The sequence below is a fragment of the Acartia tonsa genome, chromosome 6, assembly GCF_053477335.1.
Source record: "Acartia tonsa isolate MP-2025a chromosome 6, ASM5347733v1, whole genome shotgun sequence".
Lineage (NCBI taxonomy): Eukaryota > Metazoa > Arthropoda > Copepoda > Calanoida > Acartiidae > Acartia > Acartia tonsa.
In genome coordinates this window covers 32,169,780-32,186,445 of record NC_137265.1, presented here as the reverse complement: position 1 = coordinate 32,186,445, position 16,666 = coordinate 32,169,780, and the positions used below count along the sequence as shown (strand labels likewise).

The following is a 16,666-nucleotide window of genomic DNA, read 5'->3' as shown; positions in this document are numbered from 1 at the left end:
CCAAAAAACAAAGCAGCTTCTATACAAAAGCCAACTTACTTTCTCTTCCAGATATTAAGTCCAGTGTCTCTGAGCTTGAACTGTACGACCATTTCCTCTGTGAGCCACCCCCGTTGCACGCTCACCACGCCGTCACATTTACCAAACACGTCTTCAGTGGTTTCTGTTCCAGTTACAGTTCTAAAAAAAATCATGAATTTAATTATTATTAGAAAAGCGTTAAAAGATAAGACATTAAGAGTAGAAGAGGGTTAGGCTGGATATAATGTCGATATTAAAAGATCGAATACCACCATGCCATTCATTAATCACATGTGTCATATCCGTTGAAATTATGTCTGGTTGTCTCAAGAATCATTTTTTGTAATCAAAAGGAATAATTTTTACTCTTCATTTGGTATAAAAATGTTAATGTAACATGTTTAGAATGGACATACTAGTCTTCTGGTAAAGATGATAAAGGTGCTTGTTTGGTTTCCTAGAACGTATCTTGTGGATACGGAATTCTTCATGCAAGATTTAAAATCGTTAGGACAATTCTAACAAATTGAAAAATTTAAAATCAAAGAAAAATATGCAAACATTCAAAACTGTAAATCTGGTTTATTATTAGAATAACTATGAAAAGTAGATCTAGGTTTCTAGCATACCATACCTTGGGTGTGCATGTGTCTCCCATCTTCTGACAATAAATCTGTTGGGTTGTAGCACCACCACTACACAATATCTGTAAGGGGGGTATTAGAGTTCATGTGGGTAAGTTTGTACATTCCAATCATTACCATGAAAAGCACAGCAATAACAAGAAATTTTTTTTGTGATTTATAATAGATTAGGTTTAGTTATGTAAGATAAGGAGATTCCCCGATTTATAGAGGATCATCGAACAGTTATAAATCCAAACTTAGTAGTTTTTAAAAGCGAAGCTTTTCTATAATTATTAAAAGCGAAGCTTTTCTATAATTAGGGTCGGTCCGTCCGTACGTCCGTCCGAGATAGATAGCTTTTATTCGCTAATTTAGGCATGTTAGAATTGTCCTATCGATTTCAAACTTTGCATGATTATTCCTGTAGTAGTTAGGTACAATTTAGAAAGCGAAGCAACTCTATAATCATTACCAGAATGTCCGTATGTCCATTTTAAACATGTTGATTTTTCTACTTTTTTAACAACAAATTTTTATGTGATCTAATTATCCGTTTGATCTGATTTTTGATATATTGATTCCTGGGACAACTAAAAACAATATTATAAGCGAAGCAACTCTATAATCAAGTCCTAAAAATGTAAGTATGTCCATAAAAATTATCCTGTATCAAGCAGTTTTTCAACAAATTTACTTATTATTTTGCTTCGACTTATACTTTTATATTCTGATTATTCAGTTTAGACACTATATAAGTATTAATGTCCGTTTGTCCTACCGTTCCAGTGCTTCGCTTTTATGGATGTTGTCATCCTTGTTTTTAAGTATTAAGTAAATGTAATGTTTAAATTACCAAGTGATAGCAAAGTCAATATAACAAATAATTGACAATTAAAAAAAAAATTAGACAAATTAATAATTTATATGAACTGTAACAATCCTGTAATCATGAACACTTTCTGTACACAGTTCCACTTCACCTTCCCATACATCCCTGAATAGAAGAAATATATCAAAAATTTTATAATTATCTATGTATTCATTTCTGATTTTATCTATAATTTTGAATTTCCCTACTCGCTATATACGTCTGGTAGCGGCTTCGAACTTAGAGGTATTCTAATTGCACTTGAGCTGGGGCGATTTCTCTTTGACCCCCCTCTCCCCCTCCACCGACCTATGAAAAGCTGTATTGTAAAGGAGAACCATATCGGATCGGCAGCTAGTGAGATCCTGTTTGTTGCATGCTGTTACTTTAAGATAAGGATATGCATCAATTGCATTAAATATTCATCTATATTTTTATTTATCTTCTTGTATCAATCTGTCTTTTTGTGCCAACAAATAATTTGTGAAGTTCAGTTTAAATAATTAAATTAGAAAATTAGAATTAAATTAATAAACGTTTGTAATTTTAAATTTAATCTAGACAATTTATCAAAAATTTGTGACGCAGCCCTTAAATCTAGATATAATAATGACGCAATAGCATTGACCATATAATTTAAATATTCAAGTTCTTATCAGTTCATGGAAAACCCCCAAAAAACAAGCCCCCTATATTTTGTGCGTATTATGACAGGGAGTAAGGGAGGGGACAATGGGCAATTAATTCAATATAAGAGTTATCAAAGAAAGGGCATGAAATCCAGTTTAATCTAATAAATTTGTAGGAAATTATAAAGGGATTGTTAATTGAATAATAGATTTCCATAGCGTCATGTAAAGTGAAATCATAACTTGTTTTTGATGAAATATATTGAGGTGTTTTGGTGTGATTTTTATATTAAAAGATTATTGGACCCGGCCAGTTCCTAGCAAGAATATGACTGCCCCTTTTTATTCTGTTTATTTCCCTTGCCCCTTTCCCCCACCTCCCTTCTCCCTTCTCCCCGTCTGCTACATTCCAAACTAACACAACGAGTGTTTATTTCCCTTCCCCCCACTTCCCTTATCCCGTCTCCCCGTCTGCAATATTCAAAACATACATAACGAGTAGCGGCATTCTATGCGCAGGTCCCCAAACTCAGTCAGAAACTGCTAAATTCTTGCACATTCCCTTTAAGCCAGTCCCCAAAGTCTGAGACTCCTAAAAATTGAATATTCGATCCATTGTCCCCTCCCTTTCTCCCTGGTATTATGAGCAGCATGCAATGATAATTATTTCTTGCAGAAAGGCTGAATTATATCATTTGATCTTTAAAGCATCAGACAACTCTAATTCTTAACTTGCGGCTCTGGCGAAATGCGTAGAGCATCTGCTCGATGTCTGCCGGGAAGGTTTAGGTTCCAAATTCTGCCCAACCCTGCGTAATAACTAAAAACGTTAAAGCAGTGCCTAATGCTACTAGGTAGCGAACTATAGGCGTATTTACATTACGATGCACAGTTTGACCTGACAAAGACTGATAGACAATTAAGGCGTGCAATTAAAGGGTTGGTTCTCTGAGGGACGTTTGACCCTATCATCATGGTTCAGAGACCCGTATAATTAACATTACAATAACCCCTTCATCCCTGGTATTATCTCTGGTAAGAAACAAATGACAAAATTACTATGATCATAGAATTTAACAGAAAATAAGTAAATTGTAAGAAGTGAGCTGTTACCCCATAATAATCGTAAACTTACTTTAATAAGTAAAATAAACGCATAACTTGAAATAGTAAATTTAAAGTCATTTAATAAAGATGATGCCAAATAAGTAAATTATATATTTACTTTTAACAATATATGACCTTCTAAATTTGTTGTTTATTTGTTTTATTACTTATCTAATATTTTGTTTTTATTAAATAATATAAAAATTGTTAATAAAAACAACAATAATCAACATTTTTAAAAATATTTATGTATTCCTTATAAAAATATGTTTTATCCGATACAGTTTACGTAAAAATGTTCCAAGAATCGACCCTTTTTAAAAAACCAAAAGCTTTAAAAGCTGGGCTGTGGATAGATCGCACATCTTTATGACGGGTATTTGAAGTCCTACAATGAAAACAACCATCTGGAATAGCCAAGACTCAATGATACTTATTTATCACTCTTATAAATGAGCGAGAAAAATCCAATAACGGCGCTCCTGCAATGCATTAATGGGTCGTAGATTTTTAAGATTATTTTTATTGTCCTTCTAACGTCAATTATTATATACTGTATTCTAATTTAACAAGTTCGTTCAGCCGTCTCTCCGTTAAGCACTAAAAGTTTTTAATATCATCTATACTAGATCTTACAATTTAAAAAGTTTTAATTTCATTGACCGATTTCTTATTTAAAGATTTAAAAACTCAATACATTTCTAATTGACGTATAAGCCTTAAGTGACTAAAAGTCAAGACTTATTAATATTAATCCACATAAAGGAACATTTTTTAGCAAGTTTGTTCAAGAATTTACCTATTGAATAATTTAGTATTTTGACTTTTAGTTAGCATTTGATTTATACTCTAATTTCTATAAGTAAATTTGCAAATATGCCATTCTAGTTCTAGGCTTTTTTTACAAGATATGGGTCAGTAAAATTTATTTTCTAAAACGATTTCTACTAAACATCACTAGATCGATAATACAAAACAGTAAAATTTCTGTCCCTCCGTTCGTTCGTCCCCTTGTCCTTAATAAACCTACTTGACATGTGATTGTTTAAAGATAATTTTAAATCATCAATTGATTATTATATTTTATTCCTCTTTTTCAATATGTTGGTTGGCCTAACAATCAAGAATTGTAAGGGATAAGACAAAGGACGATAAATTGATTAACTTTGTAAATTAAAGTTTTTGTTTGTAAAGTTTAAACACTTCTATTCAATGGCCACTAACTTTTGCTAAAAATGGACAAAATTGTATTATTTATATTTAAAAAGTTCAAAATTGTTGCATCAGTCTATCCCACATATTCCTAATCTTTAGGTAATTGTACATAGAATGTGTTTTACTTTAGTATACAAATATCTGGATGTTACCGGAATTTTCAAGGCAAGAAAGTCAGTTTTTATCAGATCATGGGTTTAAGGGAGGAGAAACGTGACCAATTAACAATAAGTAGATCAATATATATAAAAAAAATAAGTACAAAAACTCTACGAGTAATTTGCTGCTATTGAAAATAGCTTTGCATTGCATTGGTTTTAGTTAGATTTTAAGCTATTTGGTAAAAAATACTTATATTCACAAATATGACGTGGCTTTTGGGACTAACCAGCTAGAAACTAAGTAGAAGCCACTAGTAAATCCAAAGATAATTATGAACTTGTAAGAATAATTTGAATGCTTATGTTAATTCCTTAGAAACCTTATCATATTTAATCAATTTATGTGTCAATAACATTTCTCTATCTGTAATTCCGTCAGTAATGCTAAAATATAATGTGATTTCCTCTATTGCTTAAAGATAGATGTCTAAAATGCTATTTTTTTGTTTTGTTTTTGGTCCCAACCATCCCTAAGAAAATTATGATGATTATTATTCAAACTATTTGCTAATTTTCATTTTTTTGGCTACTTTTATGGGAAGTTCTTATGCTTCTTATCAAGAGAATATAACAATAAACAAATATTCATGTTTTAATTTTCTGGGGGGTAAATGTTATTTTTTTTAAACATCACGAATTTCAGCAATTTTTAAACAAATTGACAAAAAAAATAATTTATAACTAGGAGAATGTTCGTTTGTCTATTTTAGGGATTTATTTAAATTTTATTTCATTGTATGTCCACGTTTTGATAAATACCTTGCTCCTTAATGTTAAAGTACACTATAATTCGACTGAAAAGCACATTTATATTTAAAACAACTGTATACTTTTAAATCAAAGGTCATAAAGTTTATCTTTTTAAGCTTAAATCAAACAAAAGTAATGACACCTATAAAATTTACATTGATTTTACAAAGGATTTATCGTCATGACAATGGACAATGCGATAATCTTCTTTAAAATTATAATTTTGAGAGAAGAATGGATTGTAGATTGATTTAAAATTATTTGCTCTTTCCCTCACTAAGATATCGACTATTTAAATCCAGTATTTTTTATTTAAAGGAAAATTCCTAACAAAAAATTTAATTTTTTTAAAATTTTCCTTAAAATATGTCATAAAATGTAAACCAGATTTTTACATCGCATATTTAAAATATCGTAAAACGATTCGTCAGTAGGGCAGTTAGGAAATTGTTTCTTTTCTTAAAAATAACTATCTTATAATATCTTTTTCAATGATAAGATGTATTAATCTTTTTTACATAGTCTCTAAATGCCATAATAATTAACCAATTAACCAATTTATATAATTATTTATTCAAGATTAGACTTTAAACAAGCTACTGTTTTTTACTTTAAATTTTTAAAGCCAATAAAGTCCTAGAGCAATAGTTTTAGAAACCAGAATTTTGTTTATAAAAACATAGAAAGTATGAAAAACACAAAAATGAATACTTGTAAAAAAAATAAAATTTAAAATAATTTGTTTGTAAAACTATGGCTGTGAATTTGCAAATAACGTTATATATATAGGTAGATAACTGACAATTCAAGATAAATCTTTAAAAATATTGCCTAAAAAAATAACAAATATTTATTTAGATGAAAAAGAATTTTCAAATTTTCTAAACAGAACAATACTGCGCTTATCATTATTATGAAAACTGAATAATAAATGCTTTAAATACGAACAATTACAGTCATTTATAGGGAATTGTATTCAAAATAGATAAAGCATTGTGTATTTTTTAAAATGTCATTTAAAAGTAACACAACATGATTATAGCCCAGTTCACAAAAGACAAAGGTCGACCTCTGAAAATTTTAGGTCGACCTATAGCAGCTGTAGGTTGACCGGTTTTATAAAGGTATTTGTGGGTTGTACTTGTTTAGGTTGACCTACAGAAAAAATCGGTCGACCTTTAAAAGTTATTTGTGAACTGGGCATATCATTTTAATGATAAAAAATGCAAAAAAGAAAAATAGTCGAAGTTCGAAAAATAAAATGTTTTTTACCGGCACGACATTCTATTACCTCTCTCTCTCTCTCTCCATCTCTCTCTATCTCTCTCCATCTCTCTCCATCTCTCTCCATCTCTCTCCATCTCTCTCCATCTCTCTCCATCTCTCTCCATCTCTCTCAATCTCTCTCCATCTCTCTCCATCTCTCTCCATCTCTCACTCCATATCTCTCTCCATATCTCTCTCCATCTCTCTCTCCATCTCTCTCTCTCCATCTCTCTCTCTCCATCTCTCTCCATCTCTCTCCATCTCTCTCCATCTCTCTCCATCTCTCTCCATCTCTCTCCATCTCTCTCCATCTCTCTCCATCTCTCTCCATCTCTCTCCATCTCTCTCCATCTCTCTCCATCTCTCTCCATCTCTCTCCATCTCTCTCCATCTCTCTCCATCTCTCTCCATCTCTCTCCATCTCTCTCCATCTCTCTCCATCTCTCTCCATCTCTCTCCATCTCTCTCAATCTCTCTCAATCTCTCTCGATCTCTCTCAATCTCTCTCAATCTCTCTCGATCTCTCTCAATCTCTCTCCATCTCTCTCCATCTCTCTCCATTTCTCTCCATCTCTCTCCATCTCTCTCCATCTCTCTCCATCTCTCTCTCTCCATCTCTCTCTCAACATCTCTCTCTCTCCATCTCTCTCTCTCCATCTCTCTCTCTCCATCTCTCTCTCTCCATCTCTCTATCCATCTCTCTCTCCATCTCTCTCTCTCCATCTCTCTCCATCTCTCTCCATCTCTCTCAATCTCTCTCCATCTCTCTCCATCTCTCTCTCTTCATCTCTCTCTCTCTCTCTCCATCTCTCTCTCTCCATCTCTCTCTCTCCATCTCTCTCTCTCCATCTCTCTCCATCTCTCTCCATCTCTCTCCATCTCTCTCCATCTCTCTCCATCTCTCTCTCTCCATCTCTCTCTCCATCTCTCTCTCTATCTCTCTCTATCTCTCTCAATCTCTCTCCATCTCTCTCCATCTCTCTCTCTCCATCTCTCTCTCTCCATCTCTCTCTATCCATCTCTCTCCATCTCTCTCCATCTCTCTCTCCATCTCTCTCCATCTCTCTCCATCTCTCTCTCTCCATCTCTCTCTCTCCATCTCTCTCTCTCTCCATCTCTCTCTCTCCATCTCTCTCTCTCCATCTCTCTCCATCTCTCTATCCATCTCTCTCTCCATCTCTCTCTCTCCATCTCTCTCCATCTCTCTCCATCTCTCTCCATCTCTCTCAATCTCTCTCCATCTCTCTCCATCTCTCTCTCTCCATCTCTCTCTCTCCATCTCTCTCTCTCCATCTCTCTCTCTCCATCTCTCTCTCTCCATATCTCTCTCTCCATCTCTCTCTCTCCATCTCTCTCTCTCCATCTCTCTCCATCTCTCTCCATCTCTCTCTCCATCTCTCTCTCCATCTCTCTCTCCATCTCTCTCTCCATCTCTCTCTCCATCTCTCTCTCTATCTCTCTCCATCTCTCTCAATCTCTCTCAATCTCTCTCCATCTCTCTCCATCTCTCTCCATCTCTCTCTCCATCTCTCTCTCCATCTCTCTCTCCATCTCTCTCTCCATCTCTCTCTCCATCTCTCTCTCCATCTCTCTCTATCCATCTCTCTCCATCTCTCTCCATCTCTCTCCATCTCTCTCCATCTCTCTCCATCTCTCTCCATCTCTCTCCATCTCTCTCCATCTCTCTCCATCTCTCTCTCCATCTCTCTCTCCATCTCTCTCTCCATCTCTCTCCATCTCTCTCCATCTCTCTCTCTCTCCATCTCTCTCCATCACTCTCCATCTCTCTCAATCTCTCTCCATCTCTCTCAATCTCTCTCCATCTCTCTCCATCTCTCTCCATCTCTCTCTCCCCATCTCTCCATCTCTCTCTCCATCTCTCTCCATCTCTCTCCATTTCTCTCCATCTCTCTCTCTCCATCTCTCTCCATATCTCTCCATCTCTCTTCATCTCTCTCCATCTCTCTCCATCTCTCTCCATCTCTTTCCATCTCTCTCCATCTCTCTCCATCTCTCTCTCCTTCTCTCTCCATCTCTCTCTCCATCTCTCTCCATCTCTCTCCATTTCTCTCCATTTCTCTCCATCTCTCTCCATCTCTCTCCATCTCTCTCCATCTCTCTCCATCTCTCTCTATCTCTCTCTATCTCTCTCCATCTCTCTCCATCTCTCTCCATCTCTCTCCATCTCTCTTTATCTCTCTCTCTCCATCTCTCTCCATCTCTCTCTATCTCTCTCCATCTCTCTCCATCTCTTTCCATCTCTCTCCATCTCTCTCCATCTCTTTCCATCTCTCTCCATCTCTCTCCATCTCTTTCCATCTCTCTCTCTCCATCTCTCTTCATCTCTCTTCATCTCTCTTCATCTCTCTCCATCTCTCTCTCTCCATCTCTCTCCATCTCTCTCTCTCCATCTCTCTCCATCTCTTTCCATCTCTCTCCATCTCTCTCTCTCCATCTCTCTCTCTCCATCTCTCTCTCTCCCTCTCTCTCAATCTCTCTCTCTCCATCTCTCTCCATCTCTCTCCATCTCTCTCCATCTCTCTCCATCTCTCTCCATCTCTCTCCATCTCTCTCCATCTCTCTCTCTATCTCTCTCCATCTCTCTCAATCTCTCTCCATCTCTCTCCATCTCTCTCTCTCCATCTATCTCTATCCATCTCTCTCCCTCTCTCTCCATCTCTCTCCATCTCTCTCCATCTCTCTCCATCTCTCTCTCCATCTCTCTCCATCTCTCTCTCTCCATCTCTCTCTCTCCATCTCTCTCTCTCCATCTCTCTCCATCTCTCTATCCATCTCTCTCTCCATCTCTCTCTCTCCATCTCTCTCTCTCCATCTCTCTCTCTCCATCTCTCTCCATCTCTCTCCATCTCTCTCAATCTCTCTCCATCTCTCTCCATCTCTCTCTCTTCATCTCTCTCTCTCCATCTCTCTCCATCTCTCTCCATCTCTCTCCATCTCTCTCCATCTCTCTCCATCTCTCTCCATCTCTCTCCATCTCTCTCTCCATCTCTCTCTCCATCTCTCTCTCTATCTCTCTCCATCTCTCTCAATCTCTCTCAATCTCTCTCCATCTCTCTCCATCTCTCTCTCTCCATCTCTCTCTATCCATCTCTCTCCATCTCTCTCCATCTCTCTCCATCTCTCTCCATCTCTCTCCATCTCTCTCCATCTCTCTCTCCATCTCTCTCTCCATCTCTCTCTCCATCTCTCTCCATCTCTCTCTCCATCTCTCTCTCCATCTCTCTCTCCATCTCTCTCTCCATCTCTCTCTCCATCTCTCTCCATCTCTCTCCATCTCTCTCAATCTCTCTCCATCTCTCTCAATCTCTCTCCATCTCTCTCCATCTCTCTCCATCTCTCTCTCCCCATCTCTCCATCTCTCTCCATCTCTCTCCATCTCTCTCTCTCCATCTCTCTCTCTTCATCTCTCTCCATCTCTCTCCATTTCTCTCCATCTCTCTCTCTCCATCTCTCTCTCTTCATCTCTCCATCTCTCTCCATCTCTCTTCATCTCTCTCCATCTCTCTCCATCTCTTTCCATCTCTCTCCATCTCTCTCCATCTCACTCTCCATCTCTCTCCATCTCTCTCTCCATCTCTCTCCATCTCTCTCCATTTCTCTCCATCCTCTCTCCATCTCTCTCCATCTCTTTCCATCTCTCTCCATCTCTCTCCATCTCACTCTCCATCTCTCTCTATCTCTCTCCATCTCTCTCCATCTCTCTCCATCTCTTTCCATCTCTCTCCATCTCTCTCCATCTCTTTCCATCTCTCTCTCTCCATCTCTCTCCATCTCTTTCCATCTCTCTCCATCTCTCTCCATCTCTTTCCATCTCTCTCTCTCCATCTCTCTTCATCTCTCTTCATCTCTCTCCATCTCTCTCCATCTCTCTCCATCTCTTTCCAACTCTCTCCATCTCTCTCCATCTCTCTCTCCATCTCTTTCCATCTCTTTCCATCTCTCTCCATCTCTCTCTCTCCATCTCTCTCCATCTCTCTCTCTCCATCTCTCTCCATCTCTCTCTCTATCTCTCTCTCAATCTCTCTCTCTCCATCTCTCTCCATCTCTCTCCATCTCTCTCCATCTCTCTCCATCTCTCTCCATCTCTCTCCATTTCTCTCCATCTCTCTCCATCTCTCTCCATCTCTCTCTCCATCTCTCTCTCTCCATCTCTCTGTGTGTAGATAATTGGGGTGTGTCAATGTGTGTGTGGATTATTACTAATCTTTCATTGTCTTAAAAAAAAGAATATTAATTTTTATGGAAATATTTTAGTAAAATGACTGAATCTTTTGCTAAAAGTGTGTAGCAAATATAATATACTTTCACTTTTTAAACAATTTAAAGGGACTGTGAACGTAAATTTTTCTCATCTTAATATCAAATCTTAACATTATCTCATTCATAATATCTCACAGATAGTGCAAAACGCGCTTTTGTTTGCTTAAAAAACGGCTTTTTCCGACGATTTTTATAAGGTACGGGGAAAGGAAGAAATTTTCTGTATTATATAAAATGTGCATTAAATTGCTTTTTTCTCCCATTATAGCTAAAATTAAACTTTTTCACATAGTTCTAGATTTTTCCTAACAGTTAAGCTGACTTTTAACATAATCCTTGCTTTAATCCAATGTATTGTTACTTAGAAATTGATAAAATAAGCAATATTTTTTTATTGAAAACCAAATACAATAACAAAGCCAGAAACAGGTTTTTTATTAGTATCCAATTAACTTTAAATGGGCCATCTCTCGCCCACCTTTAATTACAAATTTGTAAATAATAAAGATGCAATATTTCTTTATAAACAGTCTGATAAAAGTGTAAACTAATTCTCCAAAGTGGGTTATTTATTGTTCAACACAATAAAAAAGGATATTATTATTTTATATAACCTATGAGATTCAACCCTTTGTAGACAGTGAGGTATTTTTTTGTCAATAATACGAATTTAAAATATGTCTTTATTACCTAATTACTACGTTATAAAAAAAAAGAATTGGCAATTTTATAGCATAAAATAAATCCTTAACAGTAAGTAAATTGTTTCAACTATATATGACAAGTTAAATATCCCTATTCCCTACAAACATTAGAAGAAACAAAAACGTTCAGATTTTCCCTGTTTTTTCCTTTTTCCCTCTCAAAATACCATAAAATCAAGGCATTATTTCTGGATATTTTTGTGAATAGGACATTTTTGGTTGATCAGTGTAGTGAAATGTGCTTAGTAAATGTTAAGATTTGATAATCAGATGAAAAATTTTTACGTACACACTCCCTTTAATTCTTAAATATTATTCTTTATAGAGATTTAATCAATTTTTCTTTTGTCTTCATACATCAAACATGCCGAAATTTTGTTAATGATTATATAAAATAAACCAAACTTTTTCATTACATTTTAAAGAAAGTTCGAAGACAAATATTAATAGAGGTTTATTACAAAATTATTTCCTAAGTATTGATTTTTTTGTTTTTATCTGCAAGCAAAGAAATGGCTTTTTTTCTTATAGTTTAATTATTGCTCAAATTTTAACGTTAACTTCGTGTGGAATTGATTTTGGCATTTTAATCAAATTTTTTTTCTAACTTCTTAGAGCTTTTAAGAAATTATTGTATGAAAATTACTTAATAAATAAGGAAAGGTAAATAAAAATGAATTCTGAAAAAACTAATTCGTGATCTCTTTAATAGATGGTTTTAAATGACCTATTGCAATATTTCATAACATTTCAGACTATATAATTTTCAAAATTTTAAAAAATTGTTATCTAATTATGTAAAATTATTTAAATTACTTTACATTTTTCATCATGCAATTCTGTAGAACTAATAGATTATTTTGATTGAAGGATTTTTCAAGAAACACATAATAATCAAATAAATATTTTTAAAGAAGATGTCTTAACTTTTATTTTTATAGTTAGTCAGTGTTTTTAGTAAGTAGTAGATGTAAAATTTTCCATAGAATTTAGATATGCAATCGTTTTTTTGTAGACCTCTTATTTTTTAAGTAATTTAAGTTTTTTTTTAAATAAAGTCAGTTTAAAGGTACTAAAACGCAACAAAAACAAGAAGAAAATTGCCATTATAAACAAAAAAAGTAAGATCTTTAATTTGATACCTTACTTTATAAATTTTGTCAGGTAATTATTGAAAAAATCGATTTTTTAAACCTTGGTTTAATCAAAACGTTGAACGTAATTATTTCCTATCACAGGCATAAAAAATATGGGTTCATATATACCTTTAGAATCAGAAAAATATTACGAATCCATTGTAGGCAAAATTGAAAAAAAGTGAAAAAATAAAAATAACAAAAATGGCCTAACATATTATATTGTACAGGCAACACTTATTTCGTCCCTCTTTACCCCCTTCCCATTTTTACCCCTAAATAACGATTTAAGATGGTTGCCTGTATAATATAATATAATGTTCTCATATAATTTCTATTATTGTAGTTTATTTACTATTTTGTAAACTTTTTATTTCAATTTTGCTTAGAATGGATTTGTAATATTTTTCTCATTCTAAAACTATATAAAACGCCTATTTCTTATGCCTGTGTAATTATATATTCAAGTTCAAAGTTTTTATTCTCGTGGGTTAAAAAAAAAGATTTTTTCAATAATTACTCAACAGAATTTTAAAAGTAAGGTGTCAAATTAAAGATCTTACTATTTTTGTTCATAATGACAATTTTATTCTTTTATTTTGTTGCGTTTTAGTACCTTAAAACTGACTTAATTTTTTTTAAACACTTAAATTACTTCAAAAATAAGAGGTCTACAAAAAAAACCGATTGCATATCTAAATTCTATGGAAAATTTTACATCTACTACTTACTAAAAACACCGACTAGCTATAAAAATAAAAGTTAAGACGCCTTCTTTGTAAAATAAAATTTTCCCAAAATCATTTTACAATCGACTAGCTAAATTGATTAATGAGGTCAAATTTAAGATTCAAGATACCAAAGCTTATATTTCTAAAATTACAGAAAATACTCTACATTTCTTAATTGTTGGCTCGTTGGTCTATCACATTAATGATAATACAAGTTTCTTAAGTTTTATAGAAACCGATTAGCTGCTATGGAAATGAAACGTCCTTAGTTGAAATATTATTTGTAGTTTTGTTTGAAATCTTTAAATTATCAGTCTTTTTGGAGGCTTGGCATAACAAAACTGGATTTAGACTGACCATTTAAAATAATTTAAAGTATGAGAACAAGGATGTCTTAGTTAAGTTAACAACATAATGGTAAAAAAAAGAAAATTTACGAGCTATTTGAATTGTTAAAAATTTAAGTCTTCAAAGACAGGATGCAGAAAAGTAGCCTGAAACTATCCCAAGGCCTAAATCTAAAAATGAAATAGCCTAAAACCATCCTGGGACCTATTTAAAGCTCCCCTAAAATTGAGAACTCTATCGGTTCAGTAGATATAGAATTCTTAAGCTACTTTATAAGAACCTTATTACTTTATACTAGGATACACAAAATTAAAAGAAAATCTGGGCTATGCTAAATGAAGAGTATCTTACGCTACTGAGAATATAATTGTAAATAATTGAATACAATTAAAAATCAATAAAACGTGAGAGAGAAAATCAAAAGCGAGAGTAATTATGAATAATGACCTTTTGTTTCAAAAAACAATTTTAACCAAAAGGGAAAAAAACTTTGTGATTGTTAACTTAAACAAAGAAATTTGTTTTAAAACAGTACAAAAACAAGTAGGAATATATGCATATTTAGGAAAACAAATTTAAAGTATCCACATGAAAGCACAGCCGTTTGTCCCTTTGCCTCATAATGCTTATAAGAATGTTGTGATAAATAAAAATATTATGTAATGATAACATAATTTTGATTGTAAATATCATAACAATATATTACAATGTCATCAAATATTTTTGTTAATGAATGTTTAATTATTACATAGTAATTAACTAAAAAAACAATTTTTACATTCATACTTATGACATAGAGCTTAGGTGTATGTATATATAAGACATACCTATATTAGGTATACTTATTTAGAAATAAAATTCCTTAAAAAAAGATTAATTCCATCTTTACATAATGACAAGATGGTAGCTTCCGCCTGTCACTTTTTTCTGGCAAATTTCTATGCACGCACGTGTTTAGAATGCATTTTTAAATATTCTAAGATATGTGTTGAAGTAATTGGAAGAATCCTTTCAAACATTTGTGAATAATAAAACCCCCTTTCTTATGTTTAAAATTACAAAAGAAATGTAAGGAGCTTAGACAACCCCTCCAATATGATCCTTTTTCAAAACTGCTAGAAGGGGGGGGGGAGGAGGGGTTTTATGCTCCACTAAAATCTTAAGGGAAAAATAGCAAGTAATTCTAAATAGGTCCAAAGATCATTTTAAATGTTTGTTGGTAACCTAAATATATTTATATAAACGTGATGCAAATTTTTTTGCATGTGTACGAAAATGTTTTTAGTGCAGCTACTTTTTAGATAGGTTATGTCCGTACGTACGTGTACTAAGAAATATTATTAAAGTGCATATGGGCATTGGAAAAGTTTATATATTCTTAAATACTTTCAGAACTTAATATACAAAATTGTTCTATTTTTTGGGCATAAAGATACATCAGTTTAAATAATTTTAAAACAAAAACATAGGCACTCAAATTACATTTTAAGAATTTTTGGTCTCAAATTACAATATGTTCTTTAACACTCTTTTTTACAGACTTCAGAGTAATATGATATTAAATATATAATTTATGCTCTAAAGTTTTTATCATGAATTAATTATTTATTTCAGTAGGTCAACCATTAAACATTTACTAATAGTTACTTAGCACACATCATATTATAGACAGCTTTCCGCAGACAATAAGATAAAAAATTTCAAGATTTATTGAGGTATTATATTTTTATTGTTCGTGAAAAACTGTCTACAAAGCGATGCATGATTTTTCAAAAGAGCAGAAAGAAATTTGCTAGCAGACGAATACAGTCCCCACCACTTGGGCCAGGTAGTTGTCTGGGTTATACATCTATACAGATACAATTAATATGATATTATTTACCTTTCTTCCGTCTGCTGGAGCAGGATGAGTCCAGGTTTTGACCAAGATCCAAGTTCTGGGCTAGAACCTGTGACCGCCAGGGTCTCTCCCTGGCGGGTTTCACACTCCACCCGGAATTTGTGCAACCTTAACGTAAATTTGGATTATTGTAAGAAAACGAAGTAGCAGGTTTCGAGGTATTTTCACAGTAGCTTTTGATACTAAGTAAGATAGATAAGTTAATGTTAATGATTGCCCCGCAGGGGCTAGAAATTTGGTAAAAAAGGCTTCGTTGATAATACGACGAAACCTTCTACGTTCTTTTTTTACGATAATCCAGTATTTTATTAATATAAAATCATATGTAATGCAAGCGGCTAAAATTAATTTAAATTGCAGCCAGCCAAATTTATTACACATATGGCGGCTGGATAAGAAAATGTTTTAGCAGCTAGCTAAATTTATACAAAAGTATCCTTAAAATTAAATATGATTAAAAATAACAAAAATTACAAATCTAAAATTAAATTCATTAAATAAATGCCAAATATTACCTCGAAGAGAAATTTTTAATATAATTCCTTTCACTTTGCTTAATTATTATATTCGATTTTGGTTTATTTAAAATTTCTATAGCTTTGCATGATGTAAACATTGCTTGATTCGGTTTTATAACTAAGTTTACTTTCAGTAGTTGTACTTTTTTACACTGCTGGAATAAATTTCTTGTAAAGTTAAGCTGCATTAAAATAAAAGACTTCTTGTTTGTATATTTAAGTCTATAGAGAAAGTAACGCTCACCTTTTCATCATGGAATCACACAGTTTTTTGAAGGATTTTTCACACAACTTTGCAGCCGTAAAGACGCTGTTATTGTGTCACTGTTTTGAATTATAACTTTGTTTAAATGATTATGAAAGCCTGATCGACTCCGTTAAAACAGAACTATTGATGTTGTTTTT

General features: G+C 33.5%; 1 protein-coding gene across 2 annotated transcripts in view; it reads right to left on the bottom strand.

Annotated features, from left to right (window-relative positions):
* Window positions 1–16,666, bottom strand: part of LOC145322415 (glycerophosphocholine phosphodiesterase GPCPD1-like) — a 30,201-nt gene extending 13,535 nt beyond the window's left edge. Inside the window, exons 1-5 of one of the 2 annotated variants that reach the window (XM_080164404.1) lie at window positions 16,506–16,666; window positions 15,726–15,851; window positions 1,594–1,641; window positions 656–733; window positions 40–180 (exon numbers count right to left, since the gene is read on the bottom strand). In XM_080164404.1, coding sequence (XP_080020530.1) covers window positions 40–180; window positions 656–733; window positions 1,594–1,641; window positions 15,726–15,851; window positions 16,506–16,516 — 404 coding nt within the window. In that variant the 5' untranslated portion in view covers window positions 16,517–16,666. Of the gene's footprint in view, window positions 1–39; window positions 181–655; window positions 734–1,593; window positions 1,642–6,668; window positions 6,756–15,725; window positions 15,852–16,505 lie in introns of those variants that run through there. The other variant, XM_080164405.1, reaches the window with a different exon arrangement.